Source organism: Neoarius graeffei, chromosome 2, assembly GCF_027579695.1.
Source record: "Neoarius graeffei isolate fNeoGra1 chromosome 2, fNeoGra1.pri, whole genome shotgun sequence".
Classification (NCBI taxonomy): domain Eukaryota; kingdom Metazoa; phylum Chordata; class Actinopteri; order Siluriformes; family Ariidae; genus Neoarius; species Neoarius graeffei.
Window position 1 is genome coordinate 94809933 of NC_083570.1, and position 12945 is coordinate 94822877.

Here is a 12945-nt window from a genome sequence, read left to right on the forward strand (position 1 = left end):
GGATATCGCTGGCACCCCGTGTGTTCACCAGGTGTGTGGCAGCGGCATTGGCACCACTTCAGGCAAGGGGTTTGCGTGTCCTGCCTTACCTGGACGACTGGCTCGTCTGTTCACGGTCAGCAGCTCAGGCCCGCACCGACATCGCGACTGTGCTCTCACATGTCGCAGAGCTGGGGCTCAGGGTGAATTACAAGAAGAGCTCGCTGGTGCCCAGCCAGGAGACGACTTTCTTGGGCATGCACCTGGACTCGAGGTCGTTGATGGCAACCCCCTCCCAGACCAGGATCCACAACATCTGCCTGCTGCTTGGCCACTTCGGACGGGGCAGGTCACTCGCCCTGAAGACCTTTCAGCGCCTGCTGGGCATGCTTACGGCAGCCTCCTCTCTGGTCCCGCTGGGACTCCTGGACTTACGCCCGCTTCAGAGGTGGCTCAACGATCTCCACCTCCACCCGGTGCTGCACGGGCACAGGCTCGTGAAGGCGACGGATACTTTTGTCAGGCTCCTCCGTCCATGGAGGAGGAGGGCTTACCTTCTGCGGGGTATTCCGCTGGCGGCTATCCCCTCCCGGAGGGAGGTCATCACCACGGATGCTTCCCTGGGAGGCTGGGGTGCAGTCTGGCAATGCCGGACCGTCAGAGGCCACTGGAGTCTAGGGCAGCGACAGCAGCACATCAACGTGCTGGAGCTACGGGCTGTGTTCCTCGGCCTACAGCACTTCCTCCCAGGCCTGGCCGGCAGACACGTTCTGGTGCGGACGGACAACACTACGGTAGTGTACTACATCAACCACCAGGGAGGCACCAAGTCCCTTCAGTGCTTGGAAGTGGCCGGCCAACTTCTGCGGTGGGCCCATCGACATCTCCTGAGCCTGCGTGCCATGTACTTGCCAGGCACCGCCAACAGGGCGGCGGATCTGCTGTCCCGCCAGGACCCCGATCCCGGGGAATGGAGACTCAACCCAGCGGTGGTTCTCGCCATCTGGGAACGTTTTGGCAGGGCAGAGGTGGACCTCTTTGCCTGCCAGGAGTCGACGCACTGCCCTCTGTGGTTCAGCCTCCACGGCCCCAGCTCCCTGGGCCAGGATGCGCTGGCGCATGCTTGGCCGAGGCAACTGCTGTATGCCTTCCCCCCTCTGCCGCTGATTGTGCCAACCCTACACAGGGTTGCGATGGACCACCACGGGCTGCTGCTTGTCGCCCCTCGGTGGCCGGGCCGAGTGTGGTTTCCCAAGTTGCTGCAACTTCTGAACGGCGACCCCTGGTGCCTGCCAGTGAGGACGGACCTGCTATCACAGCTGGGAGGGCAGATCTGGCACCCGGATCCAGCCCGTCTGCAGCTCTGGGTGTGGCCGCTGAAGGGCCGGACCCCCTGCTAGGTCTTTGCGAGCCGGCAGTGGTCAACACCATGGCAAGCTCTCGGGCACCCTCCACCAATGCCCTCTACGCCAACAGATGGAGGCTTTTCTCCAACTGGTGCTTAACTCGGGGGGAGGAGCCTACATGCTGCCCCCTGCCGACCATTCTACTGTTCCTCCAGTCTCTGTTTGATAAGGGTCTTACTCCTGCCACCATCAAGGTCTATGCAGCTGCCATCTCTGCTCAGCATGCCAGAGTTGGGGGAAGGACCGTGGGGTCCCACCCCTTGGTGGCACGTTTTTTGAAGGGTGCTCTCCGGTTGAGACCCCCCCGACGGAGCCGGGTACCCACATGGGATCTTCACTTGGTGCTGCAGGCTCTCTGCGACGCACCGTTTGAGCCCCTGCCCACAGCAGACATTTCATGGCTCTCCCTGAAGACTGCTTTTCTTCTGGCCATTACATCGACGAGGCGCGTCGGGGAATTGCACGCGCTGTCAGTCAGTGGGGAGTGCCTGCAGTGGCACTCCGGCGACAGTGGGGTCACCCTGTGGCCTAACCCCTCTTTCCTCCCGAAGACCCTCCCTGCTACCTTCGTCAACCAGCCCCTTAGCCTTGCGGCGTTCGAGGCGGGCCATGGTGAGAGGTCGGAACTTTTGTGCCCAGTTCGCGCCCTCAGGGTGTACGTGTCGCGTACAGAGGGCTTCCGTAGGAGTGACGCCCTGTTTTTGTGCCACACAGGACCGACGAAGGGTCTGGCGCTCTCTAAGCAGAGGCTATCCAAGTGGATAGTCGAGGCCATATTACATGCCTACAGGCACAGTGGCTTCCCGATTCCTCCGGCTGTCAGGGCGCACTCTGCACGGGGCGTGGTGGCCTCATGGGCATCACTGAAGGGTGTGCCCCTCTCAGACATATGCAGCGCAGCCTCCTGGGCTTCCAGCTGCACCTTCACCAGGTTTTACCGTCTTAATGTCGTCCCACATAATCCTGTGGCGACGGCTGTCATTCCAGGCCCGTCGCAGCAGCACTGAGTACGGGTAGGCACTCCTCATGACCTGGTTGGTATTAGTCATCCATGTGCTGAAAGCACCGCCTCTGGCGGTCAGGAGAAACGAAATAGAACGAGGGTTATGTATATAACCGCGGTTCTATGAGTTTCGGATGACCGCCAGAGCTTGGCAGTCACTCGGAGTGTACACGAGAAGATTTGCCAAGAGGTCACTTCCTGGGTTTACCGGTCTTTTATGCCGGGGTCACAGGGTGACGTCACCCAGGTCACACGTGACTTTGTTGTTACTATTACTCGACCTGCACGTTCGTGTGATGGATATCCATGTGCTGAAAGCACCGCCTCTGGCGGTCATCCGAAACTCATAGAACCGCGGTTATATACATAACCCTCGTTTTAGGTCATATTTATGCAGAAATACTCAGAGGGTTCACAAACTTTTCTAGCACCACTGTACGAATTGTCTCTTTTTCTTCACTCCATTGCCACTGGGAATCTGCCATCTTTGTTGAAAATTTCAGAAGTTCTCAGGTGGTCATGTGATTTGCTGTTAGCACTCTGATTGGATGGTCTTAAAAAGTTACCCAAAACGATCAGAGAGAAATTGTTGCCCAATCTCAATGGGGAAAGTGTTGAAGCGCAATTACCCAGCAGCATTGCCCAAAAAGTTGTCCTGTGTATCTTCACCTTAATAGTCTTACTCTTTACACTGTGTAATGTTGGCATTTCTTTATGATTTAGTTACCTGTCAGTTCATTGCCTGCATTTTTATTTATTTGTTTTTATCTAAATCCTGCACAGTATGTTGGAAATGGAAAAAACACACTGTTATCAAACCGATCATTGGAGGGGGGTGTATGTGTCTCTGTTTACCCAGGTGTCCAGGAACGTTCTGGAACAAATCACCAGCTTTGCCTTAGGGATGTCCTATCACCTTCCTTTGGTCCAGCACATCCAGTTCATCTTTGACCTCATGGAATACTCCCTGAACATCAGTGGCCTCATTGACTTTGCTATTCAGGTACAAAGGGACTGAAAGAACTGAAACCTCTCAATGTTGATCCTTTAGTACTAGATTTGGTGCGTACATCCATAAAATTTAAGCAGAATAGCATGCGTACCACTTCTCAGTCAAACGTGTACAGAGGGGCAAAAAAGTATTTAGTCAGCCACCAATTGTGCAAGTTCTCCCACTTAAAAAGATGAGAGAGGCCTGTAATTTTCATCATAGGTATACCTCAACTATGAGAGACAGAATGGGGGGAAAGAATCCAGGAAATCACATTGTAGGATTTTTAATGAATTAATTGGTAAATTCCTCGGTAAAATAAGTATTTGGTCACCTACAAACAAGCAAGATTTCTGGCTCTCGCAGACCTGTAACAACTTCTTTAAGAGGCTCCTCTGTCCTCCACTCGTTACCTGTATTAATGGCACCTGTTTGAACTCGTTATCAGTATAAAAGACACCTGTCCACAACCTCAAACAGTCACACTCCAAACTCCACTATGGCCAAGACCAAAGAGCTGTCAAAGGACACCAGAAACAAAATTGTAGACCTGCACCAGGCTGGGAAGACTGAATCTGCAATAGGTAAGCAGCTTGGTGTGAAGAAATCAACTGTGGGAGCAATTATTAGAAAATGGAAGACATACAAGACCACTGATAATCTCCCTCGATCTGGGGCTCCACGCAAGATCTCACCCCGTGGGGTCAAAATGATCACAAGAACGGTGAGCAAAAATCCCAGAACCACACGGGGGGACCTAGTGAATGACCTGCAGAGAGCTGGGACCAAAGTAACAAAGGCTACCGTCAGTAACACACTATGCCGCCAGGGACTCAAATCCTGCAGTGCCAGACGTGTCCCCCTGCTTAAGCCAGTACATGTCCAGGCCCGTCTGAAGTTTGCTAGAGAGCATTTGGATGATCCAGAAGAGGATTGGGAGAATGTCATATGGTCAGATGAAACCAAAATAGAACTTTTTGGTAAAAACTCAACTTGTCGTGTTTGGAGGAGAAAGAATGCTGAGTTGCATCCAAAGAACACCATACCTACTGTGAAGCATGGGGGTGGAAACATCATGCTTTGGGGCTGTTTTTCTGCAAAGGGACCAGGACGACTGATCCGTGTAAAGGAAAGAATGAATGGGGCCATGTATCGTGAGATTTTGAATGAAAACCTCCTTCCATCAGCAAGGGCATTGAAGATGAAACGTGGCTGGGTCTTTCAGCATGACAATGATCCCAAACACACCGCCCGGGCAACGAAGGAGTGGCTTCGTAAGAAGCATTTCAAGGTCCTGGAGTGGCCGAGCCAGTCTCCAGATCTCAACCCCATAGAAAATCTTTGGAGGGAGTTGAAAGTCCGTGTTGCCCAGTGACAGCCCCAAAACATCACTGCTCTAGAGGAGATCTGCATGGAGGAATGGGCCAAAATACCAGCAACAGTGTGTGAAAACCTTGTGAAGACTTATAGAAAACGTTTGACCTCTGTCATTGCCAACAAAGGGTATATAACAAATTATTGAGATGAACTTTTGTTATTGACCAAATACTTATTTTCCACCATAATTTGCAAATAAATTCTTTAAAAATCAGACAATGTGATTTTCTGGATTTTTTTTTTCTCATTCTGTCTCTCATAGTTGAGGTATACCTATGATGAAAATTACAGGCCTCTCTCATCTTTTTAAGTGGGAGAACTTGCACAATTGGTGACTGACTAAATACTTTTTTGCCACACTGTAGCTATGATGTGACTCGTTGTGTGTCTGTTAGCTACTCAACGAGCTGAGTCTGGTGGAGGCCGAGCTCCTGCTGAAGTCCTCCAGTCTGGCAGGCAGCTACACCACTAGCCTTTGTCTGTGCATCGTGGCTGTACTTCGACGCTACCACTCCTGCCTCATCCTCAACCCTGACCAAACTGCACAGGTCTTCGACGGGTATGGCTACCACGCTCACACAGTGAAGACGTCTTTGCTTCCTGCTGTTTAAAATCAAATGTAGATTATGAATTCAGGTCTATTTCTTTTGTTCTATACAGGTTTATATGGTATGGTTTGACAAAATATGACATCTGCATACATATCTTTACCCAGGATTACATATAAGCAATAGTTAAAACTACAGTTCCAGTAAAATACAACCCAAAAAAAGTCAGGACACTGGGTAAAATGTAAATAAAAGCAATGTAATGACTTGCATATCTTTTTCAACCAGTATTTAATTTAATACAAAACAAAAACAAGATATATAATGTTCGAACTGATAAAGGTTATCGGGGGGGGGGTCTGATCCAAAAACGTTGCTACAGGGGCATGTTTAACACTGTTTTTTGCATCACCTTTTTCTTTTAACACCACTGACGAAGCATTTGTAAACTGAGGACACCATCTTTTGAAGTTTGGAACATGAAATTCTTTCCCATTCTTGCTTGATATACAATTTCAGTTCCTCAACAGTCCAGGGTCTCCATTGTCATATTTTGCGCTTCATAATGCGCCACACGTTTTCAATGAGAGGCAGGCCAGTTTAGCACCTGCACTTTATTTTTTTATTTTAAATTATTATGAACCCATGCTGTTGTGACATGTGCAAAATGTGGCTTGGCATAGTCTTGCTGGAATAAACGGGGACATCCCTGAAAAAGAAGTCATCTGTGTGGCAGCATATGTCGCTCCAAAATCTGTCTGTACCTTTTTGAGCATTCATGGTGCCTTCGCAGATGTGCAAGTTACCCATGTTATGGGCACTATGCAGGTGGCTGCATTGTGCAAGTGATCTGATCCTGTTTGTTTGTCGGTACTCTAGTAACGTTTGCTTGCAATTTAGTTGCTTCAGTAACATGGAGTCGTGCACGGTAGGCTAACATGAGCTAGATTTCTATCTACCGTCGTGCCATGTCAGGTTTTAGATGTATTAGTCCTGCCTGTTGAACCATAGCAGTATGTGTGCACATGATGATCTGTGAGTGGTGGGTATGAAGTAATATTGTGATTGGTGTGTACGTGTGCAGGTTGCGCATCGTGGTGAAGTCAGGAGTGAATCCTGCAGACTGTTCCTCAGCCGAGCGCTGTATTTTGGCCTACCTGTACGACCTCTATACCTCCTGCAGTCACCTGAAGAGCAAGTTTGGAGAGATCTTCAGGTAAAAGAGTTCAGTTCACTCAGCATCTCTGAGCAGTTTATCACGGTGTTGGTGGGTTGTTTGTTGTTTTTTATATGCATATCTAAGTCACTTCACGATATGGTGATGGGTTCTCCCCCCCCACAGTGAGTTTTGCTCCAAGGTGAAGAATTCTATCTACTGGAACATTGACCCATCAGACTCCAACATGCTGTGGGACCAGGTGTTTATGATCGACGCCATAGCAAACCCTTCAGCCCACAACCTCAACCACTCCATGGTGGGCAAGATTCTCAACGACAGCCCAGCTAACCGCTACAGCTTCGTGTGTAACGTCCTGATGGACGTGTGTGTGGATCACCGTGACCCTGAGAGGTCAGAATGTTTCAGAAGTCCATTTTGATCTGTTTCAGTTCCTCAGAGATGAGTTAAGTGTGACTTGTGTCTGATCATATCCATTCACGGACGACGTTAAAGGCATAACCACACCTTTTTAGACACAAAGGAGATACGCAGGACCTTTTATTTTTAAATGTGTTTCTGAGTGGATAGTATCTCCATCCTTGACTCTTGTATGCTGCATGATTGGGAATACATTTTTTTTTTTTTCGAGGTGCGGTTTTCATCAAATCCTACGCTCTGATTGGCTGGCGAGCGGGTCCGTATCCTACGTTACGGACCTCTGGCGACTCGCTCGTTCACAACAACAAACGTAGCAATTTTTGTTGCCGTTTATCTTTTTTATAAGATTTATACGATTTTTATCAAAAGTCTTATCAATGTTTGCCAGCATTTCTCAAGAGAATAGCATTAATTTTACAGCATGGATAGCGATAACGACAGTGTTCACAGCGAAAGCGAGTTTTACTCCCCTGAGGAAGAAATAATAAAAGAAAACATTTCAGGAGAAAGATAAAAACCTGTAACTGTTGCTAACGTCGAGCAAAAAATGGCTGAATCCCGAATGACTCAATTTTGTATAAATAGGGGACTACATAGGCGGCAAAATGTAGTTTTTTTCCTGCCATGGAAGTGCACTTGTATACCTAGGAGGAAGCCATTTGCATTACAGCCGTGAATGAGGATTCAAAATGGTGGCTTGGCTCGGTTTTCCCTTTCAGGCGCTCTCGTTTTCTGTTAGAATTTGGGAAAGAAAAAAATTAATATATTATTTACCATCTTAAGGTCGGTCCGTATGGTGAAATACCGTGACCTCGGCCTTGAATACTGACCTCAGCCCAGAGGGCCCCGCTCAGTACTTTCAAGACCTCGATCACGGTATTTCACCATACGGACCTCCCAGCTGGTAAATAACGTATATATTTTTGAGAATTAAAATTGACTGCAAAGTTGGCGTTTGAGCTGCCCTGCTGAGCCAGCCAGCCCTGAGTGCGTGACGTCACAGCGGTAACCGGTGCTATAGACCACTGCCAGACTCGGCAGGCGAGAGTGGTTGCAGTGGCCTCTTTGTTCAGATTTCCTGGAGATTCTTCGGATTCCTCAGATAGTAATACATCTGACTGTGATGGTCCTGAAATTGGAGCGTGGACACATGCTACTGCTATACACACAGAACCGTATCAGTTCGAACCATCGGAAAGTGAATCCGATAATGTGTAGTGAAAATTCATTATGTCTGATAATTATAACTATTCTTTTAAGTTCGTTTCTTAAGACACGTATTTTTAAGTATGTTACCTCGCTTGTTGACAGTTTCGGCGAACACTTCCGCCTTCTTCAAAACAGTCACCAGATGTCGAGTGGTGACGTGCCTTATCAGCTGATGTTACTCTATGGAGGCGTGAACGTCCCGCCCAATTTGACAGGTAGTCCACGCCTCCTGCTGTCAGGTCGCTGCCCCAGGACGGCGCTCCAGGTGTGTGACAGCGCGTACGCTCCCTCATCCCGGTTCATCATCCTCTGCGCCCGCTTACATATCTCCACTGCCTCCAAAATCCAACGCTGATATCTATTCTCTTCAGCGCGAATGACTCTGGCCTCTTCCCAATTCATAATATGATTTTGCCGTTTACAGTGGTCTGAAATGGCTGATTTTAAGTTTTCTTGGCTTGCTTTTTCTTTTTCGGATCTTGTGAGTCTTTTTGTTGTTTCTTTTTCACATTCTAATTGGTGTTCTTTCCTGCGAGTATGGAAGCATCTGCCCGTTTCACCAATATAGACTTTATTGCATGACCGGCAAGGGATTTCATAGATGACATTGCATTTATTGTCCAGTTGTATTTTATCTTTGGGGTGAACTAGCAGCTGTCGGAGGTTCTTGTATGGTTTGACCGGGGTGTTGATGTGGTATTTCCTCATGGATTGTTGGATGCGTTCTGCAACTCCTTTTATGTATGGTAATGTGACAAAGCCCCGGTTTGTTTTTTCTGTGTTTTTTCTTGTTTGTTTGTTTCTTTCCTTTTTTTTTTGTGTCTGTGATTTTCCTTTTCGAATTGCCCACGGTGGATATTGGCAGTTTTTTAATGCCTGTTGGATGTGGTGTTCCTCCTCCTGTCTGTCTTTCTCCTCCGTGATGTTCTGTGCTCGGTCGTATAGTGTTCTGATTACTGACATTTTGTGTGCGATGGGATGTTCAGATGTCCAGAGAAGATATTGGTCGGTATGTGTAGGTTTTCTGTATGTTGTAATTCTGATGTTCCCTTCTTCTGTGTGGTGTATTTTTAGGTCCAGAAATGCTATTGTCCTGTCTGTTTCCTCTTCGTGTGTGAATTTGATGTTGCCTGTCTTGTCTATGGAGTTTAAATGATCCGCGAGTTGTTGTGTGTGGCCTGTTTTGGTTATTTCAAGAATGTCATCAACGTATCTTTTCCAGAAGATAGGTTTGCAGTCGTCCGGTGCTGTTTCTATGGCTCGGGTTTCCAGATCCTCCATAAAAAAGTTGCATAGAGTGGCAGATAGCGGGTCCCCCATTGCAAATCCCTCTTTTTGTCTATAGATTGTACCTCTGTATTGGAAATATGTGGACGTGGAAATGAAATGTAATAGTTTTGTTATGTCCTGTGCTGTAAGTTTTGTACGTTTTTTCAGGGTTCTGTCTGCTTTTAACCGGTTTTCTACTATGTTGAGAGTGTTTGTGACCGGTGTTTTTGTAAAGAGGGATATGACGTCATGTGATACAAAGATTTCATCCTTTTTTATCTTGATTTCCTTTAGTTCTTTCGCCAGTTGTTCAGCGCTCGAAACTAACGGTGTCCCGACGTCCCGGGGACCATAAAAAATGTCATCGGGACACAAAATTATCATATCTGGGACAATCCCGGGACAATGGAAAAAAAATAGATCTAGAAAAAAAGTTCTACATTAATATTATTTACAAAGCCGTAACACATACGTAGACATTCACCTAATTTGTCAATTTTAATTTTAAAACGTTAACAGCGAAAAATTCATAGTAGCTACACTTTCGATGCACCTGCATCCGTAGGCTACAGAGCAGCGCATTCTGTTCTAGAATCTTCGGCCGGAGTCCGCATTATATGGACTTGGAATGGAATTGCTACCGCACACGCTGCGCCGACTCTTGCCAGAACAAAAATGCTGAAGTGGTTGAAGCGGACCGACCGCGGGGAAGGAACTGAAAGCCCAGACATAACGTCTCCGGGACCTTCAGGATCCAAAGTGTCATCGCCTGGTCTGCAGGCAACGCTAGCAACTTAATGAACACTGTTAGACACGTTATAAACTACAACAGGAATGATGTGGATGATATTGACGGAAGATACCGTTCAACAGAATAAGTGAGTTTTCTTGGTGTCTTTCTAGTTCAGAAAGTTCTCCGGGAGAACTGGTGCAACTGAACTTTCCTTTTCTTTTAGTTTTCCTTTTCTTTAATTCTTGGTACTGCATCCTCTTTCAATATGGGTTTAGAGCCAACACTTCTCAACAGATCAGAGGGTTCGTACGAGTCTTCAGTAAAATGTGCAGAGCAGAGGAGAGACCACTTTGTAGGTGCCCAATCTGTGAATTTCTCGCAAAACGCGTCCAGATCTTCGCAGCTTGAACATTCTTGGGCCATGAATGCAACGTAAATCCACCTTCTGTCGTGTTGCTGCACCGGCCAGCAAAACATCTGCGTGGCATGGCGATAAATTGGCTTCAAATGGAGGATCGGAGTTGCAGTCAGCTCTGTGTTTTAGTATAGCGGAAATGCCGACGAGACCGATAGACTAACTGCTGTGACATCACAGATGTCAAGGTCATTCACTCGGACCGTGACCTATTTGAATCACTTTAATCGTCGAAATAACTATATTAGATTTATTGTTCATGCTTAAAACTATTTCTGTGCCATTCTTGAGGTCTCAAGGCATTTCTCAACAAAAAAGTGAGGCCATGGTTCTGCGTATCTCCTTGAAGCCAAACCAGACCTTCATCTCTGTAGGTTTTCGTGACCAGGTTTGTGCACCATGAAAAGACCGATTGAATGAATATTCAATAAATGTATGAAATGTGCTTTTGTTATATTTTTGGCATTTTTTTAAACTATTTTTTAGATTGCTGGTAATAGGAAAAGCAATATTCCCCATTCACATGCTGCAGATTCTCCATAAAACTATGCATGTGACTTTGTTAAAGGCATGACCTTTTGTTTGATTTTAGAAATGTGTGTGTTGCGTTGTCAGGGTTAATGATATCGGTATCCTGTGTGCGGAGCTGACAGCATACTGCCGTTCTCTGAGCGCAGAATGGCTGGGGGTCCTAAAAGCTCTGTGCTGCTCTTCCAACAACGGCAACTGTGGCTTCAACGACCTGCTCTGTAATGTGGACGTGAGTACACGCGCACGCGCCCCCACACACACTTTCCACACTGCTTCAGATGTGCGTTTTTATCTGCACTTGTTACTATTTCCGAAAACAAAACGGTCGACTGTGAGCTACTGTTTACACTGTGGCTTTGTCAGTTGTACAGAAAGTGAGATGTACTCCAAGTTATTAAAAGGTGTATGAAAGTGAAAATGATACACGAGTGTGTGGAAATATGCAGCGAGTGTATAGGACTGACACAAAAAAACCCCACACCACTCCCTCAGGGGATTAGTTAGTGAAGTAGGTTCATGCTTTCCTGTGGGTCATGTCGTTTTATACTGCGTGTGCGCGTGCACTCTTCACCCTTGTGCATCTCATACTGCAGAGGCGAGTCTCTGTTCTGTTGCACTCTTCTTTTATTATTATTAATTAATTAACCCTTTGGTGACTGACCCCTTGAAAATGGTTCCTCCAGGAACCATGACGTTTCAGTTGTCAAGACAACGGAAAAACTAAAATACAAATACAAGAGCATTTTGTTTTGTGCACAAGAGCATTGTGACGTATCTTTGTTTTTGTATTTTAGTTTTTCCGTTGTCTTGACAACTGAAACGTCATCGTTCCTGGAGGAACCATTTTCAAGGGGTCAGTCACCAAAGGGTTAATTTATTTATTTTTTGGTGTGTTTACCTGCCAGAATTGTTATAGGAGTCTTTGCTCTTAATGTAGCTTGAAAGCTGGAGCTCTGCCGTAGTACACTGAAAAATAAATGGAATATGTGGTCGGTCAGATTTAAGTGAATGCTATACATGTACAGTATCGGTCAAAAGTTTGGACAGCGCTACTTTTAGGTTTTTCTGTATTTTGATACTTTTCTACATTGTAGAACAATACTGAAGACATCAAAACTATCTGAAATAACATCTGGAACATGTATAGAATTATGTGGTAAACAAAAAAAAGTGTTGGTTTCATATTTTTATCCCCCGCCACGAAGTGCACAGGAATGGAGTCAGTCTTTTTTTTTTTTTTTTTTTGGTCTGTCCGTTTCAATCTGGACAAGGTTTCTCAGAAGCTACATCAATAAAACTTTGCGTGCTCATATTATGGCCCTTGATTTTCGTTATTGGACTTTGTAGAAGTGGACTCAGTCTGGGCAAGTTTTCTCGAGCTACAGTGGTGCTTGAAAGTTTGTGAACCCTTGAGAATTTTCTATATTTCTGCATAAATATGACCTAAAACATCAGGTTTTCACACAAGTCCTAAAAGTAGATAAAGAGAACCCAGTAAAACAAACGAGACAAAAATATTATACTTGGTCATTTATTTATTGAGGAAAATGATCCAATATTACATATCTGTGAGTGGCAAAAGTATGTGAACCTCTAGCATTAGCAGTTAAATTAGTCAGGTGTTTTCAATCAATGGGACGACAATCAGGTGTGAGTGGGCACCCTGTTTTATTTAAAGAACAGGGATCTATCAAAGTCTGAGCTTCACAACACATGTTTGTGGAAGTGTATCATGGCACGAACAAAGGAGATTTCTGAGGAGCTCAGAAAAAGTGTTGTTGATGCTCATCAAGCTAGAAAAGGTTACAAAAGCATCTCTAAAGAGTTTGGACTCCACCAATCCACAGTCAGACAGATTGTGTACAAATGGAGGAAATTCAAGAGCAT

At 46.1% G+C, this 12945-nt stretch overlaps 1 protein-coding gene across 4 annotated transcripts in view; it reads left to right on the plus strand.

Moving 5' to 3' along the window:
* med12 (mediator complex subunit 12) overlaps nt 1-12945 on the plus strand; it is a 178759-nt gene that overhangs the window by 74557 nt on the left and 91257 nt on the right. For all 4 annotated transcript variants that reach the window (XM_060915213.1, XM_060915214.1, XM_060915215.1 and 1 more), the window contains exons 18-22: nt 3248-3391; nt 5152-5315; nt 6389-6520; nt 6647-6874; nt 11143-11287. In XM_060915213.1, the coding sequence (XP_060771196.1) occupies nt 3248-3391; nt 5152-5315; nt 6389-6520; nt 6647-6874; nt 11143-11287 (813 nt within the window). The remainder of the gene's footprint in view (nt 1-3247; nt 3392-5151; nt 5316-6388; nt 6521-6646; nt 6875-11142; nt 11288-12945) is intronic.